Source organism: Ochotona curzoniae, unplaced genomic scaffold, assembly GCF_017591425.1.
Source record: "Ochotona curzoniae isolate NIBS_2020 unplaced genomic scaffold, NIBS_Ocur_1.0 scaffold_4505, whole genome shotgun sequence".
NCBI classification, from domain to species: domain Eukaryota; kingdom Metazoa; phylum Chordata; class Mammalia; order Lagomorpha; family Ochotonidae; genus Ochotona; species Ochotona curzoniae.
This window is the reverse complement of record NW_024467118.1, coordinates 28,216,775-28,240,344: the sequence shown is the minus strand read 5'-3', so window position 1 is coordinate 28,240,344 and position 23,570 is coordinate 28,216,775. Positions and strand designations below refer to the sequence as shown.

Sequence of the window (23,570 nt, the reverse complement as noted above, 5' to 3'; positions counted from 1 at the left end):
AAATTTTCAAACTTTATGACAATACAACTTGTGGTGGCGTTTCCCAAAGTGGTGTCTGTGTAGGTATAAAGAAGATACGCATCAACAACACACCAATCTTTGAATCTGCCTTCCCACCATTATGAATATGTTTCACTCTCCAAATTTTCCATCATGTCCTCTTTCTTTCATTCCCAAAACTTCAAAAATTTCCCCAGAGTAAGCTAGAAGCTTTCAGCTAGCATTAACCTTGTTAATCTTTTTTGTCTCTATTCACCAGCCTCGGTTCAGCAGCTCTCTGAGATTTTTGTTTTGCCAATTACTTTTTCGGGACATGCTGAACAGTGTGTGGCAGTGGCAGGTATGGAAGAGTGACGATGCCAGTGCTGGCAGTCTTCCAGGACCATTCAGTGTGGAGGTTGGGTTATCACATTTACTGGTTGCAGTAAGTTGCTGAGTAGATGTGGACCTTTCAGACAAAAGTTGACATTTTGAAGCAAACATACTATGTAGCAGCAGGGATGTAATTTTGCCAAAAATGGTTAAATGTATATAGGTAGATATTACCTACACATACATCAAGTATACACACACAAGAACATTTCAAAAAGTTAATAGAAATAGAATTTAAAAGTAGGTTACTTTTGGGGCAATTTTAAAAAAATATATTTTAGAACTTATACTTTACGTGAACTTTCTGAAGACTGTTCCTATGTATTTCAAAATTTTTCTGCCAAAACTGACATTTTCTAATTGTTTTTTAAAAACTTTTTTGAACTCTCGTATTTTTAGTTTCAACTGATTTTACTTTTTATTTTCACATTCAGTAAAGCTTTTGCTTTTCTTTAAATATAGCTATCACTTTAAAACCTTTCTAGATTGGCAGGCAAAGTGTATTCTACACACTCCTTTTTGCTTTATTTTCCTTCTTTTTAAAGGCCATTTGCTTTGCAGTCACCAAATTATCCTACAAAAATTTATTACTACAAAAAAAATTTTAATCTTTATTTGCACTTGAAATTTTAAAAATCAAATATGTCTAGAAATATTGGTAGTCTAGGTGGCAATAAAATAGCCTCAGAAAATTTTTAAAATGACTTTTTTGTATAAAGGATGAGAAGTCTGTGTGTGTCTGTGTGTGTGCACGCGCGCGCGCGTGTGTGTGTGTGTGTGTGTGTGTGTGTGTGTGTGTGTGTGTGTGCACGCACCCACATAGCTGCTGATATTTGTCATGAAGTGATTCTGTATTTGTGAATCTGGCATGCCATGTGATGAAGCTGTTTCTATGGGAACAGCTCATGCCTCACAGTTGAAATAAAAGAAAATTATAGACAAATAATGTAAGGTACACTTGATGGAGAATTATTAATTTCTGAATTAAAACATCTTAACTACTATTATTACTTTTTTCTGACTCCAAAATGCATTTTATAATTCTAAAAATTGCCATTATTAGTCTTGATAATATGTTAAGAACTATCTAAAGATTAGAATCCTAAATTTCCTGGAGCACACAGAGGCAGACAGAGGTAAATTCAGGTGAATTGGAAATATATGTATGGATATTTCTTAAATTATGCTGAGGGCTGCATATTTGGTGCAACAGTTACTAAGTGACTGATGGAGACATTCTCACTTTACATCCAAATGTGTGGTTCAAGTCCCTGTTTGTCTGCTCCTGATCGAGCTCCCCACTAAGGTGAATTCTGAGAGACAGTGGATGATGGCTCAAGCATCTGGGTCCCTGCCATCCATGTGAGAGACAGAGCTGGGGTTCTGTAGTCCTGCATTTAGCCTAGCCCAGCCCTGGCTGTTGTGGGTCTCAGGGGGGAACCAACACATTCAAGTCCTTTCTGTCAGTATGCCTCTCTCCATCTTTCAGGTAAAAAAATAAATAAGCAATTTTAACAAGCTCTACTGTGTCTTTTATCTTGTCAGAGTACTAATTTGTGCATATGCCCCAGATACTATGTCTTCACCAAAATCTTCTCAGACATGATTACAGGAAAGACTTCATGGAAGAAACAGGACTTCCAGCAGATTGAAGAACAGGTCAAAGAGAAGGTGCAGGGAACAGGCAGCAGACACAGACAGCAGACACAGACATGGGAAGTTGTTCTGAGCACAGGTAGGAGTCCAAATGAATGTCCTCAACTGTCTCTATAGAAATCACAAAACTGGTTCTCTTAATTAAACAACTGTTTATCATTTCCTTGAAAATAATAAATCATAAGACTAAAACTCTCTATGAGTCACAGAGGGTTGAAATGCATAAGGACCGGAACTTTCGACAAATGTTTCAGTAAAGATAACCCACTCTCCAAAAAAAAAAAAAAAAAGAAAGAAAGAAAGAAAGAAAAAGAAAAACCCTTCAATTCAACTGATCTTCACTCCTAGAGACTTCCCTGATCAATCCACTCAGCAACAAGAAGGAAAAAAAAATCTAACCTTTCGTATTTCATATGTTGCATGCCAGTAACTTGACATGGAATGTGAGAAGTCATTTGGAATTCATTTTCTCTCTAACCTCTAGCATTCAGTCAATCGCTAAATACCCGATTTTTCTTTGTTGAATATGATTTTTATCCTCATTTTCTTCTCCTAAGGCCACTGAATAGTAGAGTCAATTACCATCATCTAGACTTCTGTGTTCAACTTTAACCATCTCTACTTCAATCTCCACACAGCTCTAAGAACAATCTAACTGAAATACGTTATATGTCTGTTAAGTGCTTTACAGCTTTCTGCATTTCAGAAATTATGATACGTTTCCTTAGTATAGGTGATACAGCATCATCTCACAGTCTGTAAACTTTCATTTTTATTTTGAGATTTGAAATGCAGAATGTCAGAGCGTGGGGAGAAAGAGGAGGAGGAGGAAGTGAGGGAGAAGAGAGAATGAGAGAAAGAGAAAATAAAATTTTTATCTACCACTTTCTTCCCCAAATGTGTAAAACAGCCAGCATTTAGTTGGATGGGCTGACGTCAGGAGTCTGGAATTCTGTCTGGGTCTCCCACACAGGTAACAGTCACCCAGTTATCAGACCATCTTTTCTTGCCACCCTTGGTATATTAGCAGGAAACTCTCTTTGCAAAGCTAAAATGCCATGGTATTCTGTATTCATGGATTTCAAAAGGCATTTGTACCAGAAAAACAAATAGGTTAATTCCATTTTTTCTAGAATTTTGGAGTCCCCTTGTGGAATATTTGTGAATCCAATGCTATGAAAAGGCATAGAAAAGCATCATGTATTTTTTCACATATATTGTTTGGCATTCAAGAGGTAAAACTTTTTACACATTTCTTGAGTATCCCAGAAATGATCAGTGCTCATACCAACCAATTTGTGTTTATGCAGACTTATTTTCACACAGTGAGAACATTCAATAACAATGTCAAACACCTTGCTTCTAATGCTCAGTCTGGTATTTTGACAATCCTCCCTGTGCCCTGTAAGTCCTCACAGAAGTGAGTGGGAGTGCTTGGAACACCCCATGCTGTTTTCAGGCATGTTTGTGTCCTTCACTTCACTTGGAAGGTCTTTGCTCCCATCTGTAGCTTCCACAGAGCTGATAACTGCTATTCCCTCTTCATACCCATTTCAGACACAAACCCTTCCCTGTGCTTTAGAAACTACTTCTTTACATTTCCATAAGATCCTCTGTATACGTGTCTCTATCATGCCACCTGCAAAGCCATTTTTAAATAACTAGTTATATGTGCATTCACCTTCACATTGGCCAAGCTTGGGTGGCAGGAAACTTGTCCAAGTTATATGCATTCCCATCCCTAATACCTAGTTCAGGATTTAGTTTAGATTGGGTACTCCAAAAGTATGTATTGAACAGAAACATCACAAGATCAATAAAACAATGTGTGTCTTTATCTCAAAGGGAAAAAATATTTAATCCAAAATTAGAGAGTTTAAATAATTTCTAAAACTATAAATTTCACAAGGACAAGGACTGCGTGTCTTTTATTTACCAGTTACTGAAGGAATACTCTTGGAAAATCTTCATCTTAAAATAACAATTAAAAAAAACAGGTTTTATTGGAGATATGTGGGGCAGAAGTAGGTAAATTATTAGTTTGTTTAGGGAAGGCCCATGAGGAATATAGAACGTGCAACTGGGCATATTAAACAAAGGTATCTCTCAACCTTTTTGTTAAGTTATCACTACTGGCTAAATGTAAAGTCTTTTCAAGCAGGTCTTCCAGGTACTGAGTAGTAGATTGTTAAATACTAGCATTAACTTTCCCCCTTTCCTTTCAATAGATAAAAGTTAAGGTGTGTGTTTTTTTTAATGTACAATCAGCTGCATAGAAAACAGAGGTATTCTAAACTTCAGACTTGTTGAAACTCAACATTTTATGAAAAATAAGGCTCAAAGCTCTCATAAGTTATGGGTAAGACCACACATTGTCATTTCACCAACTTTTCTATAAACAATTCACGCTCCTATTAACTAAGTATGCATCTGTCATTTGAGTCCTTCTACTGAAACTTAAATCAATTGGAAATAGTGAAACCCCTCATTTTTCTTTTGAAACATTTGCCTTCCTCAGTCATGCAAGATTTTATTCATACATGTGTATATGTTAATATTTATTACTGTTTGCTTATTCAGTCATCTATTTATTTGAAAGGTAGAATGACCAAATGAGGGAGATAATGGCAGAGAGAGTAAGAGCGATAGCTAAAGAGAGAGAGAATATGAATGAATATCTTCTACTCTTCAACTGCCCACAACAGCCTGGGCATAGGCCAATATTAGGAACGCTCTCTGGATTCTCTCACAGGGGTGGCAGGGACCCAAGGACCGAGACCGTCATCCACTGCCTTCCGAGTGCCTTCACAGGGAGCTGGGTAGGAAGTCAGAGTAACTGAGAGTCCACCTGTCACAGAGTGACGTAACCCACTGAACTCAAACACCAGGTCTTTGTAAGCTTTAAGGGTGTCATAATGCAATCAGGGGGATTTGACAAAGCAAAATGCATCAAAAACTTGGAGAAGTTATAGGAAATGCAGCTGAGAGAAACACCCTGGTTCTACCCTCTCGCCATTCAAGCAACATCAGGGAACTATTTAAAGGGAGGTCAGCAAATCCTTGTGGGTACCCGATCTTGAAATATAACAGTTTACTTCTATTTGACATAAACTTCTGACATGTTGTACTTAGTTTAGTAGTAGAGATGCAGCATTTCCAGCTGAAATTTCTATCTGGACAGTACAAGTTAAGAAGAATTTGTTGGATTTTGGTTCTAATGTGAATGTAATGTAAAACAGGCACCAGTGAAGTTTCATTTCGAAGAGGATTGAACTAGCATTTATGGTTGCTGTCTTCTCAAATGTGTTTAAGGAAGAAAAAGTTGGATGATAATGCCACCACCAATTAAAATGATGACTCAAGAGGCCCCAGATTGCACACAATCATTACTGCAGTGTGCTCAGGAGAATGTCATAGTTTGCACTCAGTGGGAGCCCAATAAGTGCTTGTCAACTGACTCACCTACCAGAAAAATAAAATGGAATGAGACAGAACGGGATTTAGGAATATGACAGAGAAGATGATTCTTGATTTTGATGCCGTCTGCAAGCCTTTAAAATTTAAGCATTTCTTGTGGACTAGATGAACAAGAAGATTTAACAAATAATACCTAAATTTTACAGAGGAGAAGCCTGAGGGAGAAGAAAGTCACACTACACCTTGAAGGTCTAAAACCATTTAATGAAAATATCTCCCTATAAAAGATATATCTATAGGATATAAAGACAAAAGAGGGAAAGAATCACAGAGAGATCTTCCAGCTGCTGGTTCACTCCCAAAATGACCGCAACACCAAGGGCTGGACCAAGTTGAAGCCAGGAGTCAGGAACTCCCCACCCTGTTCTCTCCTACAGGTGGCAGGCATCCAAGAACTTGGATCATCTACTGTCTTCCCAAGCACATCGGCAGGAAGCTGAATCGGAAGCATAGCAGCAAGGACTCAACCACAATTCTGATATGGGATGTGGGTGAAGCAAGGGATGATCTTACCCACTGCTCTGCAACACTGGCCCCTGGAAGCATGTTATTTTTTACTCCTCTGATACATAAAAAGAAAGCCCTGGAAACAGGCTCCCTGGTTTTCAAATCTTGGCTCTACCATTTTTGAGTTATGTAACTTACAAGTTATCTAATTTCTGTCAAGTTTCTCCACCTATCAGCTTCAATTTTTTTTTTTTTATCTGTAACGGGGGATAAGAAAGTCACAGCCTTAAATGAAATATTAAAATAAGTAATTAATATACAGTAGATAACTATGCTTCACACATGTGAAATACTCCATAAATATTGCTATTTAGTACCATCATATTACACACTTCACTGTCCAATCTGGTCCTGTAATCCAAAGATGACAAACTTTCAAATGTAAATTCAGGTTCATCCAATGCCGGATAGCTTGCTTTAAGGTGACTTCTGCTGCCTCCAAAGAGAAAAGCAAAAAGCAGGTCTCCCCTTTGCAACTCATCCCATGAAAAAAACAAGGGCTGGACTAATTACTCATGTAAGAGAAACATTTTTTATCTTCATCTAGCTGCTGATATCGGTTCTTACTTTAAGTGGTACTGACCCATTTGCTCTGTTTGCAAAGGAAATTGTATTACAACCTCAGAATTTACAAATAGCAGAGAGTAAGTTTAGGCTATTTCACAGGTTCTTCTTAATTTGGGGAGCTAGCTAAGATAATTTCCTGTGTAGGTTCATTTCATGAGCATTGACATACATTGTCTAAGACAAACTGATTCCCAAGTAGGGATAAGCCTAGGAAGAGCACCTACCAGTCAGTTTAAGTGGAGCTCTGTCACCCAGGCTCTTAACCCTTGCCCTGTGGCCCCCTGCCAATTACTAAACTCACAGCAATGTTAGCTGTTTAACTACCTGAGAATTAATTTGAAACTTACTTTGGAATCTTGAAATACTATAACATTTCTAGGGCAATTCAAGAGAAAAAAAATTATTGACTTCATAATATAACTACATCTTAAGCTAATGCTCCACTCCCTTGAGACACACACCAGCAATGGATGTCACTTGGGGGGAAAGGCAGAATTCCAGCCTCCACATGCCCAATGCCTTGGATTCCAAATTTTTAGTATAACAAATTCCCAAAAATAATTCATGCGTACCTTAAAAATTGAGAAGCACTAGTTTAAGCAAGTGGATATGAAAACTGTATTCTGTCAAAGATTACTGTTTTGAGTCGCCACGGTGATGGTAATTGGATATAACACAAGTGTGTACCAGAAACTTCTGGAAGAAAATATGAGCATGAAAACAATAGTGAAACTTAAAGCAGCTATTTGGAAAATTGAATGTGTTCCCCCTCCCCAGCCACTGTTTATAAAATTGGCTCATGTTTGCTTCACATGCCATTGTCACTGTTAATTGTAAAACCTGTAAGTGCTTTTGCTGTTGCATCAACTCTTTCACCAAAGAAGGGAAGAAACAATGGGTACATGACTATCTCTCAATGGCAATGTCCGGAAATTCAGTCCTACTTTCAGTGAGAGCTCACTGGATATAAAGTCTCCTGGTGGGGGGTCTCTGGGACCATGATGCTTTCAGATCAGGGGACACAGAGCTGTGTAAGACTCCTAGCAATGTTTAGAATCCTCTCTGGAATAGGGAGAAGTAGCTAGTTGTTGGGATCTGAAATAAGAGAATAGAGCACTCGTTTGCAGGCAGTTAATACCAGGCTTCCCTAAGTTACCACTCAAGAAGGAAACTGGCCTACTACTGCCTACGTTTTATTCACTTGATAGTAGCAGATGTCAGTGGTTACTTGAAGAACAATTCCTGGGAACTGTTCTCTCCTTTCGCTCCAACTGCTTCCTGTTCATCTTTAGTCAGTCTCCGTGTGTGTGTGCATGCAGGCATGCATATGAGTATTGTTGGTAGAAATAGAAATTTTGAAGAATTTATTATACGATAAGTGGAAACCACAGCAGCTTATTTAGATGATGATTCTGAAAACGATAATAGTATGTATAGTCTCTACCACACACATCATATATCCCATGTTATCAAAAGGAATATCCTTTGTACGATAATCAAGATTATTGCCTGAAAAAAATGTTTGGCTGTCAAATACATTTTTTTTCTAAATTTGGTACATGTCCTATCAAAGCAAGATCAACAAATATATGTATATTCTGCAGCAGTATATCTTTTCACTTTTCGCATCCTCTGCTCAGAACCAGTGATGCTTGCAATTATAGGGATTCTTAACTCGAGCAGATGCTTTCTTCCCTGTCCCTTCATTTTGGGGAAAGTTTATAATCCAAAGGACATGAAACATAAAAATCTTGAGGTGACATTAGTCTTTAAAACAGTGTTACAAAGTTATACATGTGTATAAACAGTGTTATACACACACATTTGGGGTAGCGCAGAAAATGAACAAAAATTCACAGGACCTGTTTCTCAAACACATTAACCTAATTATGCTTCCAACCATGAAATGGGTAATAATGGTAATGCACAAAACACAAAAGATTTAAATCTGTTAATTTTTGAACTTGCTATTTCTTAAAAAAAATTCAGTTCTTGCTCATTCTCATTTTTGTCAATTTTGACAAAATGTTCCTTGTTAAATAATTCCAAATGGCAATGCCTACTGGAGGAATGAAAACCACATAGTATAAAAAGAAATGAACATTATTTTTCATAGTCTTTCAACCCAATTTACATTATTGAAAACCAAAGATATTGCAAACAATTTTCTTATTCTTTGCAGGAAAAGAATATTTTTTCCTTGTTTCCATTTTGCATAAAGTTATTTTGAGCTTATTACAGTGCTTTCTCATAGGTGAGAGAAGGAAAAAAATGTTTTTGAATGGTGTCAGCACCTCTCATTAAAATGAAAGAGAAGGAAGAAAAAGTAAATTAAGCTTTAGCTTTCAATTTTCAATGGTTTCTATTTGCACAGAATGTCTTTAACAGCATAGTGAAAAAATAATGGCTATTTTATAGAATATATATCAATGTCTTAATTATTTCATAGGTATTTTTAAAATCAAGTGCATATATACATTGCTGCCATCATGAAACAGTACTACGCAATCATTAGGAAGAAGTGTCAATTCTTTCAATGTATGGATTTAATTAAAAAGTGGTTATTTGGAGCTTTCTATTGCAGTTACTCTGATTAATGGCAATGTATATATTCAGCTACATTTTTTAAGTAGAAAGGTTTATGTGAATAAATTAGAATTACTTATTTTTGGAAATTCTAAACAGTGTGAAGACTGCTAGAGCAAGGTAGACTATTTTAAAGTTACCCTTTGCTGTTTCTGCTTTTTGAATCATTGTTTTATGAATGTATCTGGTGGCTTACTAGGTACTAAAATAAATTTCTGTAACAAGAAATAGCATTATTTAACTAGATGATATGACTTGTTAAACAAATTCATTGGATAATTTGTCCAATTGAACCCACATGGATTAGATACAACCTGCCTAGGTCTACATTATCCTCAGAATATTTGCAAATGATGTGTTTGGGTTGCTGTATGGTGTCAACATGAATGTCAACAGTATGTAAATGGTGCGTCTGTTTGAAATAAAACATCTATGACAAGACAGAAATATTCATTTGTGTGCCCTGTGCTTTCAAACTCAGGTTTCTTTCAGTGAAACAATGAAAGTCTTACTAAAACCATATTTTAAATGAATTACACAAAATAGTAGCAGTTACAGCTTGAAAATACAAAAATGTAATGCTCCAAGGTTTATGTTAGTCCTATACAACAGTCTATAAATATTTCTTCCTGGGAATAATCTAAAAAAAAAAATATAATGCAACAAAAAAAATCTTAAACTTGTGCATATTAAAATAAAATGGCACACTCGTATCGAAATAGAATAAAAATCAAAACTCAAAACGTGGATATAAAGCTTTAAAATCCAAAAGGTTTTGGTCTTCTAATTATTCAGACTGTCTACATTTTTGCTGCTAGAACATTGTTTCTTCTGTGGACTAAAAACAGCACTTGGCTCACTTAGGTCTAGCTGTTCCCTGGGTAACTGATCCTAGAAAAGCAACAGGCATTTCTCCCTGCCTTTCACAAAGCAACAGTCAGAAACTCCAACAACTAGAAAACTGCTACCCACAGTGCTTAAAGCAGCCATCAGAGGAAGTGGCAGCTATGTTTTCAACCCATTTTGCTTCAAATAGCATGAAGAAAACAAAAAACAAATCCAAGAGTGTTGGGTCACCAGGCAGGTGGAAAGGCTGCGCGAGGCACTCCCTCCCTGCCCCATTCCGTCTTCAGTCTTTTCGAAGATGCTTAGGGGTCAAGGGTCCAACACAGCCAGAGAACTCAATCCATTTTGCTTCCATTTGAATTTGCAAGATGCAACAAGACAAATTCATCAACCTCCACGTGGGAACCACGCCAAGGCTCCCAGGAGCCAGGCCCGAGGACTTTGCCTACTAACAAGCTTTTCTCTGCGCCTGTTGCTCCAGCCACAGGCGTGCCACGGCCTGAAGGCGCCAGGAGGCCGGCTGGAACCCCGACGGTTCGCTTGTGGCTACCCCGGGCGCGCAGGGTTGGCCAGCTGTGGGGTCCTGCAGCCCACCCGTGCGGGGACCCTCCCGCAGGCGGCCGGCAGATGGTGCCCTCCGCACCCGCACGCGCCGGGAAACCCGGCCGCACCAGCGCTCAGACTCCTCCCCAACCCATCAGTCGGCGCAACAGCCACCCATCCTTCCCAAAATAGAGCCGAGCACGTTTCCTCCGGAACACCGCAGTAGTCCGTGCGTGTGTCCAAAATACAAACCAGAGGGCCGCGGGCTGTGCGTGCCGGCGAGTGAGGGGCGCGCGCCGGGCGGGACCCCCGGGGGCCAGGGGCGAGGTGACCGCCAGGGAGACGCAGAGGACACGGGGACGGGGCTTGTCGCATCTGCGTAAGACACTCACCATGTTCACTTCGGAGACCATATCGATGCTGGCGACATCGATCCGCATCCCCACGTCCACCGGGGGCCCTGCCGGCGAGGCGGGACCGCATTAGGGACCCCGTTCCCGGAGTGTCCGAGGGCAGGGGCGGGGCGGGGGGCTCCGCCGGCCTCACCAGCTTCCCAAAGGGCTCCCTCCCCACTCCATCCCTCTGAACCTCCCCGCAGGGGCCCGCCTGGGAAAACAGGTGTGGGCAAAGGCGTGATGCAGTGACTATGCAGAGGGTGTGTCGGCCGGGGCAGGAAGGCTCAGCCCGGGGCTGCTGCACCTGAGCCTGGGGGTCTGGGCAGCGAGTGCGTGTGTGTGTGTGTCCAGGGCGTAGTGCATGCTTAAAAAGCCACACGCCTGTCTTTAAAAAAAAAATCGCATTTATCGCTGATTTTCAGTGGGAACTAGGGATGGGTTACAGGTTGAAATAACATGAAACATTACCTCCGAAGTCCGGACGCAAGCGAATGTCATAGCCTTTGAGCAATCTGTCCACCGTCTCTTTCACGTAGGACATGTTGCTGGGTTCGTTGGCGCTGAAGGGGAGAAGTGGAGACCGCATTCAGAACGAGCACAAACTGCGAGCAGACATTTAGAAAAAGGGATACCCGGGGCACCTACCCCGGGAATGACAGAGACATGATCCAGCAGGCATGGAAAAGCAAAGAGATTCAGAACTGCGGCTCACCTGTGTGCACAACACACCATGGCAATCATCACAGGCAAAGAGAGGAGCCCCAGACTCTCTCGATGTTGTGCTGTCCACATTACTAACTCTGATGAAAGAATTGTCTTTTCTGCGAAGATTCAAGGAATGCAACTTAGTCCGCGGCTGGGCAGTAATTCCCGAATGGACCTGCGCATGCGCGGAGAGTGCTCACTACCAAAAAGACACCTTGTGTCTGGCAAACAGGATTCCTTAGTGGAACAGGCAACAGATTTCACTCCCTTTAAAGTTCCTGTTCGGGGAGCTCGGCGTTCTCGGGGTAGTGGCGGACAACCTGCTGTTCCCAGCCGAGTGCACACAGACTTCTGGAGCGCTGGAGGCTGCTCCACTGGATTCCTCTCCGCCGTGGCTCTGGGGTTTTCATTCGCCGGTTCACTGCTCTCCCAGGCTCGGGCAGCCCAGGACTGGCATCCTTCCTAGCAGTCACCGAGGTCTGAGAAGGAGGAGTGTGGAGGCGCAGAGCGGAGAGGAAGAGCCAGAGAAGGAGTGGGAAAGAGCCGCAGGAGGCTCAAGTCCCCTGGTTGGTGTGGTCGGTGCAGGCCTTCTCTGAGGGAGGAGGAGGTGCTGGGAAGGGGAGGGCCGACGTCCCACTCCCCTGCCTGGTTTTCCCACCTCACTCCTCCTTGTCTCTCCCTGGGAACAGGTGGAGGTGAGGGGAGGGGGGAAGGCAGAGGCTCTGAGTAGGCAATCCTTTAGTGCCACCTGAACCAAGTCCCTTTTTTCTTGGACAGTTCCCATTAGAAACGTGTGTTTATTCAGTAGCTACCCTGTTAGCTTGCTCAGCCTGTGCAAGGTACTGAAATTCCCCAATTCTGTCACCTCTGTTAGCTTGTAAGTTGGGATTCTGCAGGTGCAAGCTTTGAATCAACTTACAATCAATTCGTTGAATCACCTGGACAAATGTTACTGTGCACATATTAGGTAAGAGACCCTGGGGGGCAGCTTTTGTTCATCTTCTAAATCGCATAAAGAAGTCCTCACTCCATTCTAGGCATTTGGGAACTTTAGAGTTGACCTGGGGTTCCTAATCTAGAGAAATTCACAGAGCAATCAGGAAGAGAGACAAAAATCTTGGTGGGATTCATGACCGTCCAGGTAGCTTAAAAAGAGGCTGGAAGGTTGTAAATTCTGCCTGAGTCACAGAGATGCTTTTCAGAGTGGGAGACAGTGGAAGGAAAACAACGGTTTTTGGAGGGGGTTAGATAAAAGATGGGAGGAAAAGCATGAATTGAAAGAGGGAACGGGTGGTGTCAAATACTTTTTTGCAGGGGGTTAGATACAAGATGGGAGGAAAAGCATGAATTGAAAGAGGGAACAGGTGGTGTCAAATCCTAGAGGCTTGAAGACCATAGTATACCCAAACGCGGATTCCAGAGTGAGTGATCAGTTGATAAAGGAAGGAGGGGAGGGAAGGACCATGGATGAGAGCAGTATGGGGAGGGAAAAGCCACGTGCCAAGGCAGGACCTGTGTCTGCAGTCAGGCTTCTGGAACTCACTGAGCACTTGTGTGGACGGGACAGGCTCCTATTTGAGTTTCAGAACATTTTGGAAAAATAACAGCAAGATTGAATCTGTATTGCTTCCTCTTGGGAGCCACAGACTTAGGGGCCTTAGACTTGGCCTACCTGGCAGCCTGTTGCATTGCAAAGCCTGCCTTGGGCAAGCAGGGCCACAGCAAGCAGGGTATTAGGCCAGAACATCCTGTGTGGAGCAAGCAGAATAGAACCTCCACCCCTGTTCCTATTCAAATAATTAGTCCCTCCCCTGCTTCAATATAGATGATTAGTTCCTTCCCTGCTTCAATGAAAATAAGTAGTTCCAGGAAACCCCTCCCCTTCCCCTAGAGAAGAAGGTATGTATATGAGAGTAAAATAAAGGGCATTGGGCACTCTTTTCTACCAAGTATGTGTGTCCATGTGTTTCTTGCGCCAGCAGCTGGGGGCTAGCAGCCTGGCATTCCCAGTCCAGGATTTGAGCATCGTGTCCTGCAGGTGGGGACAGCTTGCCAATTATGTGGTAGTTTTGTGCACATTATATAAATTATCTAATTTCATCTCTAAACCCACCCAACTGTGACCGATACACACATACAACACATACACACTGTAAGATATGAAATATTAGGAGGGTAGGGAGTTGAGGATGCTTGAAATGATCTCAAGAATGTTACAGGTGTTGACAGATATAGAACTTTTTTTTTTTTTAAGGTTTATCTATTTCTACCAGAAAGAGGAAAAGAGAAAGATTCTTCCATCCCCAAATGGCCAGAGCTAGACCAGTGTAAAGTTGGGAATCAGGACTTTCTCGGGTTCTCCCACATGGGTTCAGAATTTGAGCTCCCAACTTTCATGGTAGAGACTTTTAGAGATGGTAATTCTTTTCTCTGTTGGGGGATGGGCAGCCATTTGGAATTTCAGATTTGGACATAGCTAAGATGCTAATTAGATATGCAAGTGGGGATTTTTAGTAACATAGTTAAATATACAATTATAGAATTTAGGGGAAACCTAGGGAATGAACTGTCTATGGGTGGGTGTGTACAAATGATATTCAAGTGCATTTCCAGGCCAGTAGCAGAGAACTGGATTGAAAATGGAACAGCCAGGACTCAAAGCAGCATCCATATGAGATGCCAGCACCCCAAACAAAGGATTAGCTTACTATACCATTGTGTCAGCTCCAGAACTTGATATTCTACAAAAATATTTGTTTTATTTTCTTATGTGAGTCTTACAACAATCTTAAACTCTCAAGTCATTTCTGGAATCCTCTGAATCAGGTTCTCTAATTTTTTTAAGTGGAGGTCAATATATTTCTTCTTTAATTTTGTTTTTTATTATTATTATTTTTCATGATACAGTTTTGTAGGAATAGTGTTTCTTCCCTCTCCTTCCCCTATCTCTCCCTGTTTCCTTCTCCTGACACCAGAGGATAGCCCCTTCATAATCTGTCATTTTAATTCACATAAATCTGTTTATATGATGGACAACAGAGTAGATTTTGGAGTAGAATTTGTTTTTCTTTTGTTTCAAATGATTTGTTTATTTTTATTGGGAAAATCAGATATACAGAGAGGAGGATAAACAGAAAGGAAGATCTTCCATCTGCTGATTCTCTCCCCAAGTGGCTACCATAGCCAATGTTGAGCTGATCCCACCCCAGGAACCAGGAGTTCCTTCTGGGTCTCCCATGCAGGGGTGCAGGGTCCCAAGGCTTTGGGCTGTCCTTGACAGTTTTCCCAGACCACAAACACAGAGATGGATGGGAACTGGGGCTGCAGGGATCAGAACTGGCACACGTATGGGATCTCGGCACATGCAAGGCAAGGATTATCAGCCACTAGGCTACCGTACCTAGCCCCAGAGTAGATTTACTGTTAAATCCATGATGAAGTCTGGAAGTTCTGTGTTGCACAACTTATTGTAAGAGCCACTTTGTAGCAAATAAGATGTGTGGAGATTTCCTTTACTTACTCGTTCAACAATCCCTCAAGTACTGACTGAACTTGTACCAGGCAGCAGGAACAGAAGCAAGTGCTGATACTACATCAGCGAACAAAATCATATATACAGTCACTTTGGACATGGAATTTGTCCCTTGATGCATCCATTGGGGTTAGGAAATTATCAACCATGCTGGCCAAATTCAATACATAAAAGAAGCTTTGGGTTTGATATTCTCTCTGTGTGCTTATAGATATTTGGGAAAGAATGTATTAGAGCTAAATGTCAGTAAAGAAAAGTAACATAAGTAAAAGAAACGGTTAAATAATTGATTGCTTTGAAACCATATCCAGATGCATTTTGAAATCTTTCTATGGCTTAAAAATGTCAGCTTTCTTTCTGTGTATTGCTTAATTATTTCCCAACCAATCCTATTCATTAAGACTTTTCCCCTCCCAGGCTCAGCTGAATTAACACTTTTTATTTTGTAAAGCTGGCAGTGAAAGCCACTCACATTTCTACTTGATTTTTTCCTGATAACTCAGTGGGTAAAAGGAGAATCCTAAAAGTCAGCACCCAACAAGGATGAACATATCTTGCGTTCAACAAACTTTACACATTTTACTAATATTCTTATTCATAGTAGTATATCCACAAGAAAGCAGAAAATGAACATTTGTTATAGTGCAGTAACTACAAAAACCATCAGCATCTCCAGGAATAAATGAATGAGGTCAGATGTACAGACCAATGTAGACAACACATCCTAAGCCTATGTTAATAGGAAATGCACCAGATGTGTGAATAGGAATATTCCACAATAGAAAGTTGTCAACTCTATATAGTGTAGGAATATAATTATTTTGAATAAAAATTCTGACATTTTAAATGGGAATTGAAAAGTCAATCCTAAACATTAAAATACAATTGTCAGGGCTAAAATCAAAAAGCCAAGAAAAATTGGATGAAGGAAAAACTAAAAAGAGATGTATCAAAACTGTGGACTATGGAAACTGAATGAATATGTACTTGGTAGAGCATTCTGTTGAGATAGGACAAAATAATTCAAATAAATCAGGAGCTGAGAAATGGCTCTCTATTTTAGGAAAAGTGAGAAAACACTAGCTATTCAATAAATACTGTGAAATCATTTATTAGACATTGAGAGAAAAAGTAAATCTTTACCTTATATAGACAAATATGTGTGATGGAAAAATATATCTAAGTGCAGAAAACAGAACTTTAAACTTTTAGAAAAACTGTTCACGAATGTTTTTTGTTATTTCAGTGTAGGGGGATATTGGAGATGAACAAAAATATAAGCTAAGAAGGAAAAGATTATTACAGTAAAAACATTTCAACATAATATTTATATCATGTGGCTCTAAATATAATGAAAAAATCAATTTGCATGCACAAAAACATTTCCATTGAAGTTAATTATCAAAGAATCAATATAGTAAATTTGTCAAAAAAAAAATCCTTCCCACATATAAATAGGAAAGAAAAAAGACTCCTCTCTGAGGAAGAATTAAAGCAAGGATATTCCATTTCTAAACTTCTGAGTTATGCATGATTTAGAAATGGCTAATACGGACAGATTGCAGACTGTGGGAGACATACTAGATCTCAATGCTTAGTAAGGCATTTTGGCCATAAAATGAACATACATTCAAGATGCGCATGCCCTGTGGACCAGAATAAATATAGTCCAGCAATACACAAATGGAGTCTAAATATGTTCAGTTAGTGTTGTTTTTAATAGAACGAAATGAACAATGTTTCTGTGGTTAGGGGTGTCCCATAAGGGGCTGTGGTGCTGGTCTGGGGAGGCCACTTGGACCTTTACCGGGCAGGGCCAAGTGAAAGGTCCCCACGTCCCTGGGAGCCCTGCTCACCCAAGGGAGCAGCTTTGTCTTCATGCAGGAGAGTTATTGTAAAAACTACAAGCCCAGACCTTCCCTTTTCTTGTTTCCCGCCTCCAGAAACGGTTGCCTAGGCTCCTGCCACTGTATACCACCATGATACGATGCCAGTGTGAGAGAACGCTCACTTCAGAATTTGTCCAATTCTGGCACAAAGGCCTTGAACCTCCAAAACCGGAAGGTAAATAAAATCCATTTGTTTTTATAGGTTATCTGGATCTACTATGCTTAAGGATTTACTAATTAGGGAAAAATAATAAATGTGAATATAGTCACATAGAAGAAGTCAAAATATTGGGGTGAATGGTTCAGCCATAAAGGCAAACTTGAGACAGCTGACTGCCTTATTGGAGTTCCTGGATCCCTGTGTGAGCCCTGCTCTCAGCTCAAGGTTCCTGCTGGTTGTGCCTAGGGATGCAGCACGTGATGTGGCTCAACTACTGGGGAACCTGCCACCCACATGAGAGATCTGGGATTGAGCTCCTAGTCCCTCGGTACTTGGGGAGGTAACCAACAAGTAGGAGGCTCTCTCTCTCTCTGATTCTGCATGTACAATATTTATAAAGCATCTACATGCTATTAAGCAGGTAGTTCACAAATATAGATCCTTGACCAAACAGAAATAAACAGATGCAGAATGATAAACATCATGATAATAGTAAAGATAAAAACATTGAAATGCAAAAGCTAGTGCAAATATTATGCATATACATATATATGTACATATTAGAATTTAAGGTTCAACTGAATCTATAATATTTCATCAAAAAAAACTCAAGCAAATTATCCAAGACATGGTATGTGGATATTCAGTATTCTACTCTCCATATAATTTTAGGTATTATGAAAACTGATCAATATCAATAAAGTAAAAAAATTGGGAAGATATATTTGCAGTTATATTTAAATATTTATACAAGGGCCAGCACTGTGTTATAATAGCAAGCGAAACGGCAACCTGCAATGCCAGTGTCCCATACAGGCACCACTTCTGATCCAGCTCCCTGCTAATTTTCCTGGGAAATCGAGAGAATGGCCCAAATCCACAGGCCCCTGGACATGCATGGGAGACATGCAGTCGGTTCCTGGCTCCTGGATTTGGTCTGGCTTAACCCCAGATATTACAGCCACCTGGGGAAGGAGCTAGCAGATGGAAGGTTGTGCCCTCTCTGTCCGTCTCTCTCATTCTTTCCCTCTCTCTCTCCCTGTCATATCAATGAAGATATAAATATAAGCTATTATTGAGTAAATCCTTCTTAAAAATATAAATTTTTGGTAAGGGAGACATAACATTATTACTTTTTAGGATATTTACATAGTCCTTGCTATGCTTTCACACTTAATTTTTTAAGCTAAGTTATTAATTTATTAACAGTTAAAATGTTGTGTTACTTCAATATTACATTAACTGGTCTAATTAACTAATGTAGTATTTTTATTCTGTGTTAATGGGAATGGTATCACTTCACTTTTGCATATGAATTTATTCTCCAGGGACATGTTAAAAATGCCTTGTGTTTCAGATTGTATTAATAGCCAGCTCTTTGACATATTTTTAGCTGCTAATGGAAAAAGATTCCATTTTTCTTGTTAACTTTTTAGCTTTTTCTATTCACTTATTATAGTTTGAACATTTAAATTTGAAACATTTCACTTAATATATCCAACTATAATTTTACTTATTTTTGTGTCCTAATTATCATGCTCTTATTTTGCTATCATAAAGAAAAAATAACATCCCATTAGTTTTCCATACTATTGTTATAATTCTATTTCTTTTAAAATATTATTTCTAATATTTCTAGTGTTTGATAAATTAGCATACTATTAAATGCTTTTCTTGTTTTAAAAATTTTCCCAAAAAGACTATAAAATTTCTTGTTTTAAAATGTATACTCTAGCTAATTAATGAAGCCATTCTTTATGCTATGTCTTCTATTAAAAGTGCTAATTTTGTATTAATGATATTTGTATCATCTTAATATTTATCAACAGCATATTAAGCAGTTGATACATGTAGTGCCCATAATACCTTATTCAAGGAAATTGTAACTAATTCCATTTTCTAAACAAAGATACTGAGACAGAAAAAGTTCAAGTAATTTATCCAGGGTCAAACAATTAAAACCAGAGGAGACAGAATTCAAATTCTGATAGCTTAATGAGCATCCACACTCTTTACCAACACACTATTAATTATGAAAAACTGTCATTACCATAAAACATACAATTGTAACCTCTGTTGAAGAACATTTTTAAACAAATCCTTTATGATTAAATGCATTTAAATATACTGTGACTGTTTCACAGTTTTACAATGATTTCAAATTACATGAACAATTTTTTCTTTAAGTGCAACAAGCCTATGCTCCCCAAGTGGAATTTATAAAAAAGTTCCTGTGCAGTCTGGTAGTGTTCAGAGGACTGTGACTTCTGGCTGGGATGTGGTGAACCAGGAAATGTCATGGGATTTTGTTGTAGAACTTTAGTGGTACAGATGAACCATAGTTTAGCGTTCAACATTTCTTTCTGCACATTTTAGATATGTATGACCGGTTGCTCAATAAAGCTTCAAAGGATCCAAACATCATTTTTATTTTATTGTCGTTACAATCTATTCCGTTATTTGAACAGAGACGTACAAGACAGCTTGGGAAACCTAGACATTTGGGCTGGTTGACTCAGTAACAACATGATACTGTAATTAATTAACTAGTTGCTTTCTGTGGAAAGAAATCAAACTTACAAAATTATCTTTCCTCTGGGAGATAAAGCTTCAATCATTCAAGCTTTAAACAAGAAACATATTTTCCTCAGGAATTTGTCATTCCCGTTGTTTACTAAAACTGAATAGATACAGGGTGAAGAACCGGAAAGTTCTGGGTTTCTTTCTCTCTCTATAATTGAAAGTATGTTAGGCATAGGAATATAATGGTTTTAATTTGGGTGTAACAAATGAAATAATATTCAATATACTGACATGGACATGCCATAAAAGATCAAGAAAGCTATCAGGAAATCAGCATCATAAACTAAAGGAAATAATTTCCATAAGCAGAAAAAAATAATACTATTTTATAATAGTAAGGCTAAAAGTAGTAATAATACCATAAGAGATATTAGAATAAAAATTGCAAACTGTTAAAACAAAAATCATTAACAAGACAAACTGCCTTCCAAAAAATAAAGTGTCATTAAATTTAAATTAAGAAAGCATCCTAAAGCTATAAATAACAGGAACACAAACTAAATGTTATGAGTAAAATGAGGGGCTATGAAGTTGACAGGTTAAGATAAAATGGAAATAAATGGTTATTTTGAATAAACCATTCCCCTTAGATAAACACAAACCCTAAATTTTATGAGAACTTATTTTGTGTGGGGCTCAGGGGCAAAGAGGTCATTAAGTCAGTAAGATGGCCACTAACAGTCAAGGTCACTGGGTAACCTGTGGCGAGCAAGATGGCGGCCAAGGACAGAGCCCTGGGTGTGAACCAGGGCAGGAGTCACATTGTTTCAAAGAAAGACTGATCGGCCAGGGCCGTCTCGCTCACCTACCCCGGCCTATGGGAGGTGGCTTCTGCAATCATGCTCCTTATAATTGGCTCCTAGTTTCTCCCCTCCTGGAATTCCTGAAATTCCTGGCCTGAGGCTATCCCTTACCCTACATAAGAATATGAATTTCCCCAATAAACCGGAACTGCTTAGACAGAACCCCTGTCCACCTGTTTGTCTCTTGCGGGCGGGAGGCTGGGTGGTGGGCAGCAGGTTCACCCCCTCCAGCAACAGCGTACTAGAGGAATCTGTGGGGGAGATGCTGCAATTATGTGCCAGATATCCTTTTAGAAGTCTTTTCCATATGTCATTCCATTTACACCTAACATCTCTGAAGTAAGGTAGATTTATTTGCTTACATTGAGGAAAGGACAGCTTACTGTGTGTCACACAATGTGGAAGTGAGAAAGTACATATTCAAGACTACAAAGTCAAAATCAGAAAGTCCGCACTCTCAGCCACCAGGCTGTAGGGTTTCTGATGGAAGAAAGCTTACAGAGGGTGAGGTGTCAAAATGTCAGTAAACACATTAGGAAGGGCTGTCTCTGAAAAGAGGCAGGAACTGAAATTGTAGTGAGTAACAAACAGTTTGGAACACCTGATTGGGGATCGCATGGGACAGATGATCCATACACACATACAAGGGAGAGGGTACTGAGGATTGTCTCGCAAACTCTGCATTTCCTTACCAAAATGCATCAGAACTGCTGATGTTCCTAGTGGTTCACCGTTCCCTAAGGCCCCACGCGGCCAAGTATCCTCACTAAGATCTCTGTTCTTTGCTCTCATGCATTGTTACAATCATATCAATAAATTGAAGCTCTGTGGGGGAAACACGCATTTTTACACTCATCAACGGTGTACTTATCTGCAACTCCCTCTACAGTTAGATACTCAGGCACTAAGTATTTATTGAATCAATGAACAAACAAACATAACACTGGTTTACACATATCTAAATGAGCCAGTCATGATTCTAAATGCTACATTGTTCAGCTGTGAACACAAAAGATAAAAATCTTATTTGTGAACACTTTCAATGTTAGTGGCAAAGGAGGGCCATAAACAGGACAAATGTGTAAACTACAAATATTTTTAACAGAAAGAGAGCAAAATAAATCATGGGCTTCAAGGGGGAACCTGCAGAGAGATATGTCTGTTGGAACTAGATAGAGGGATCAAGGAAGACTTCAACGGAAAAAAAAAAAAAAGACATTTGCATAAAAAGCATGCATGAAAATGAAGGCAGTCAGGTAGAGATTTCGAAGACAAGCATTGATACATAAGTGAAAATGTGTGTAGTATGTTTGAGGAGGCTAGTGTGGCTGTGAAAGAGGGAGAGACAGAAACAGGAAATGAGTCATAGAATGGAGGATTTACTCTGAGGAAGATAGAAAGCCAGTGTTAGGATTTAAGGTGGGGATAATGTGACCAAGTTTGTTCTCTAAAAAAATAAATCCGTGTAGCTACTCTAGAAGACAAACCATTAGAGGACAATGGTAGAGATTCCAAACAGTGGTTCAGGAGGTGACAAGAAACAGCAACATTCTAGATACATCTTTTTCAAATGCTTTAACTGACACTTAGAAATATACATACTTCTGGAATCCCATGTGACATTTTAATAAACATATATGCTGTGCAATGTTCAAAACAAAATAAACACTATTACCTTAAGCTATCATCAGTCGTTTCAGAGCCTTTCCTCTAGCTCTTTAAAAAAATGTATCCCGAACACTGTTTATCTTCGGCCATCCTACTATGCAGTAGAATAAAAAATTCCCCGTATCTACCTAGTATAACTTAGTGCTCATTACCCATCATTCCCATGTCCCCCTTCCTCCTTGTTTGCTCCGATCTCTGATAACCATCATTTTTTTCCAATTCCCATTGAGGTTATTTTTCTACACAATGAACATATTTCTTTTTCTTCTTCAAGTGAACATCAATCACATTGAATGTCTTTTCTCCAATGCTAGCACATTCTGGGAGAATCTATTGAGTATGGATTGCAATAGCCTGTCTACTATTTCTACTCTCTTCTATTGGTCTATGTGTCTGATTTTATGCCAACATCATGTTTTAATTATTATATTTTTGGCTAATTTTTTTCAGTTTAATATTATTTTTCATGATAAACTTTATGGGCATAGGGATGTCTCCTTGTGTATCTCTTCATTCCCCTCCCCGTTTTTCCCTCCTGCCCTTTTACAGTCACTGTCCCCAATTTATCACAGTAGTACAGGCCCTTTAGTCACTAAATTTTGTATTACATATTTGAAGTCAAATTGTGTAATGCCCCCTGCTATGTTCTTTTTGCTCAAGATTTACTTGTCTGTTGGCTCTGTTTATGGTTCTATACCAGTTGAGGGTTGTCTTTTTCTGGCATGTGCAAACTAGCATTGGTATTTTGACAAAGATAGTAGTTGAGCTGTGTATCTTTTTGGGCATATCAACATTTTAATAATCTCATTTTCTAAATTTATAAATTTGAAATATCTTTTTATTTCCTTGTATCCTTAATGTCTTTTTGTCAAAGTTTTGTCATTTTTTTCAAGATTTATTTATTTTTATGGCCAAGTCAGACATACAGAGAGGAGAGGTAGAGAGGAAGACCTTCTGTCTGATGGTTTCATCCCACAAGTGGCCGCAACGGCCGGAGCTGAGCTGATCCACAGCCAGGAGCCAGGAGCCTCGAGACTCCTCTGGGTCTCCCATGTGGGTTCAGAGTCCCACAACCTTGGGTCATCCTCGACTACTTTCCAAGGCCACAAGCAGAGAGCTGAATAGGAAGCAGAGCTTCCAGGATTAGCAACCGTGTCCATATGGGATCCTGGTGCATGCAAGGCAAGGACTTTAGCTGCTAGGCTACTGCATGGGGCCCTGTTTTATAGTTTTCATTGAACAAGTATTTCATGTCTTTGGATAAATATATTCTCATCCATG

The 23,570-nt window shown here is 39.5% G+C and overlaps 1 protein-coding gene across 2 annotated transcripts in view; it reads right to left on the bottom strand.

Moving 5' to 3' along the window:
- GABRB1 (gamma-aminobutyric acid type A receptor subunit beta1) overlaps nt 1–11,825 on the bottom strand; it is a 262,663-nt gene extending 250,838 nt beyond the window's left edge. The window contains exons 1-3 of one of the 2 annotated variants that reach the window (XM_040965875.1): nt 11,662–11,825; nt 11,418–11,509; nt 10,947–11,014 (exon numbers count right to left, since the gene is read on the bottom strand). In XM_040965875.1, coding sequence (XP_040821809.1) covers nt 10,947–11,014; nt 11,418–11,509; nt 11,662–11,741 — 240 coding nt within the window. In that variant the 5' untranslated portion in view covers nt 11,742–11,825. Of the gene's footprint in view, nt 1–10,946; nt 11,015–11,417; nt 11,510–11,661 lie in introns of those variants that run through there. The other variant, XM_040965876.1, reaches the window with a different exon arrangement.
- Nucleotides 11,826–23,570: the final 11,745 nt, after the last annotated feature.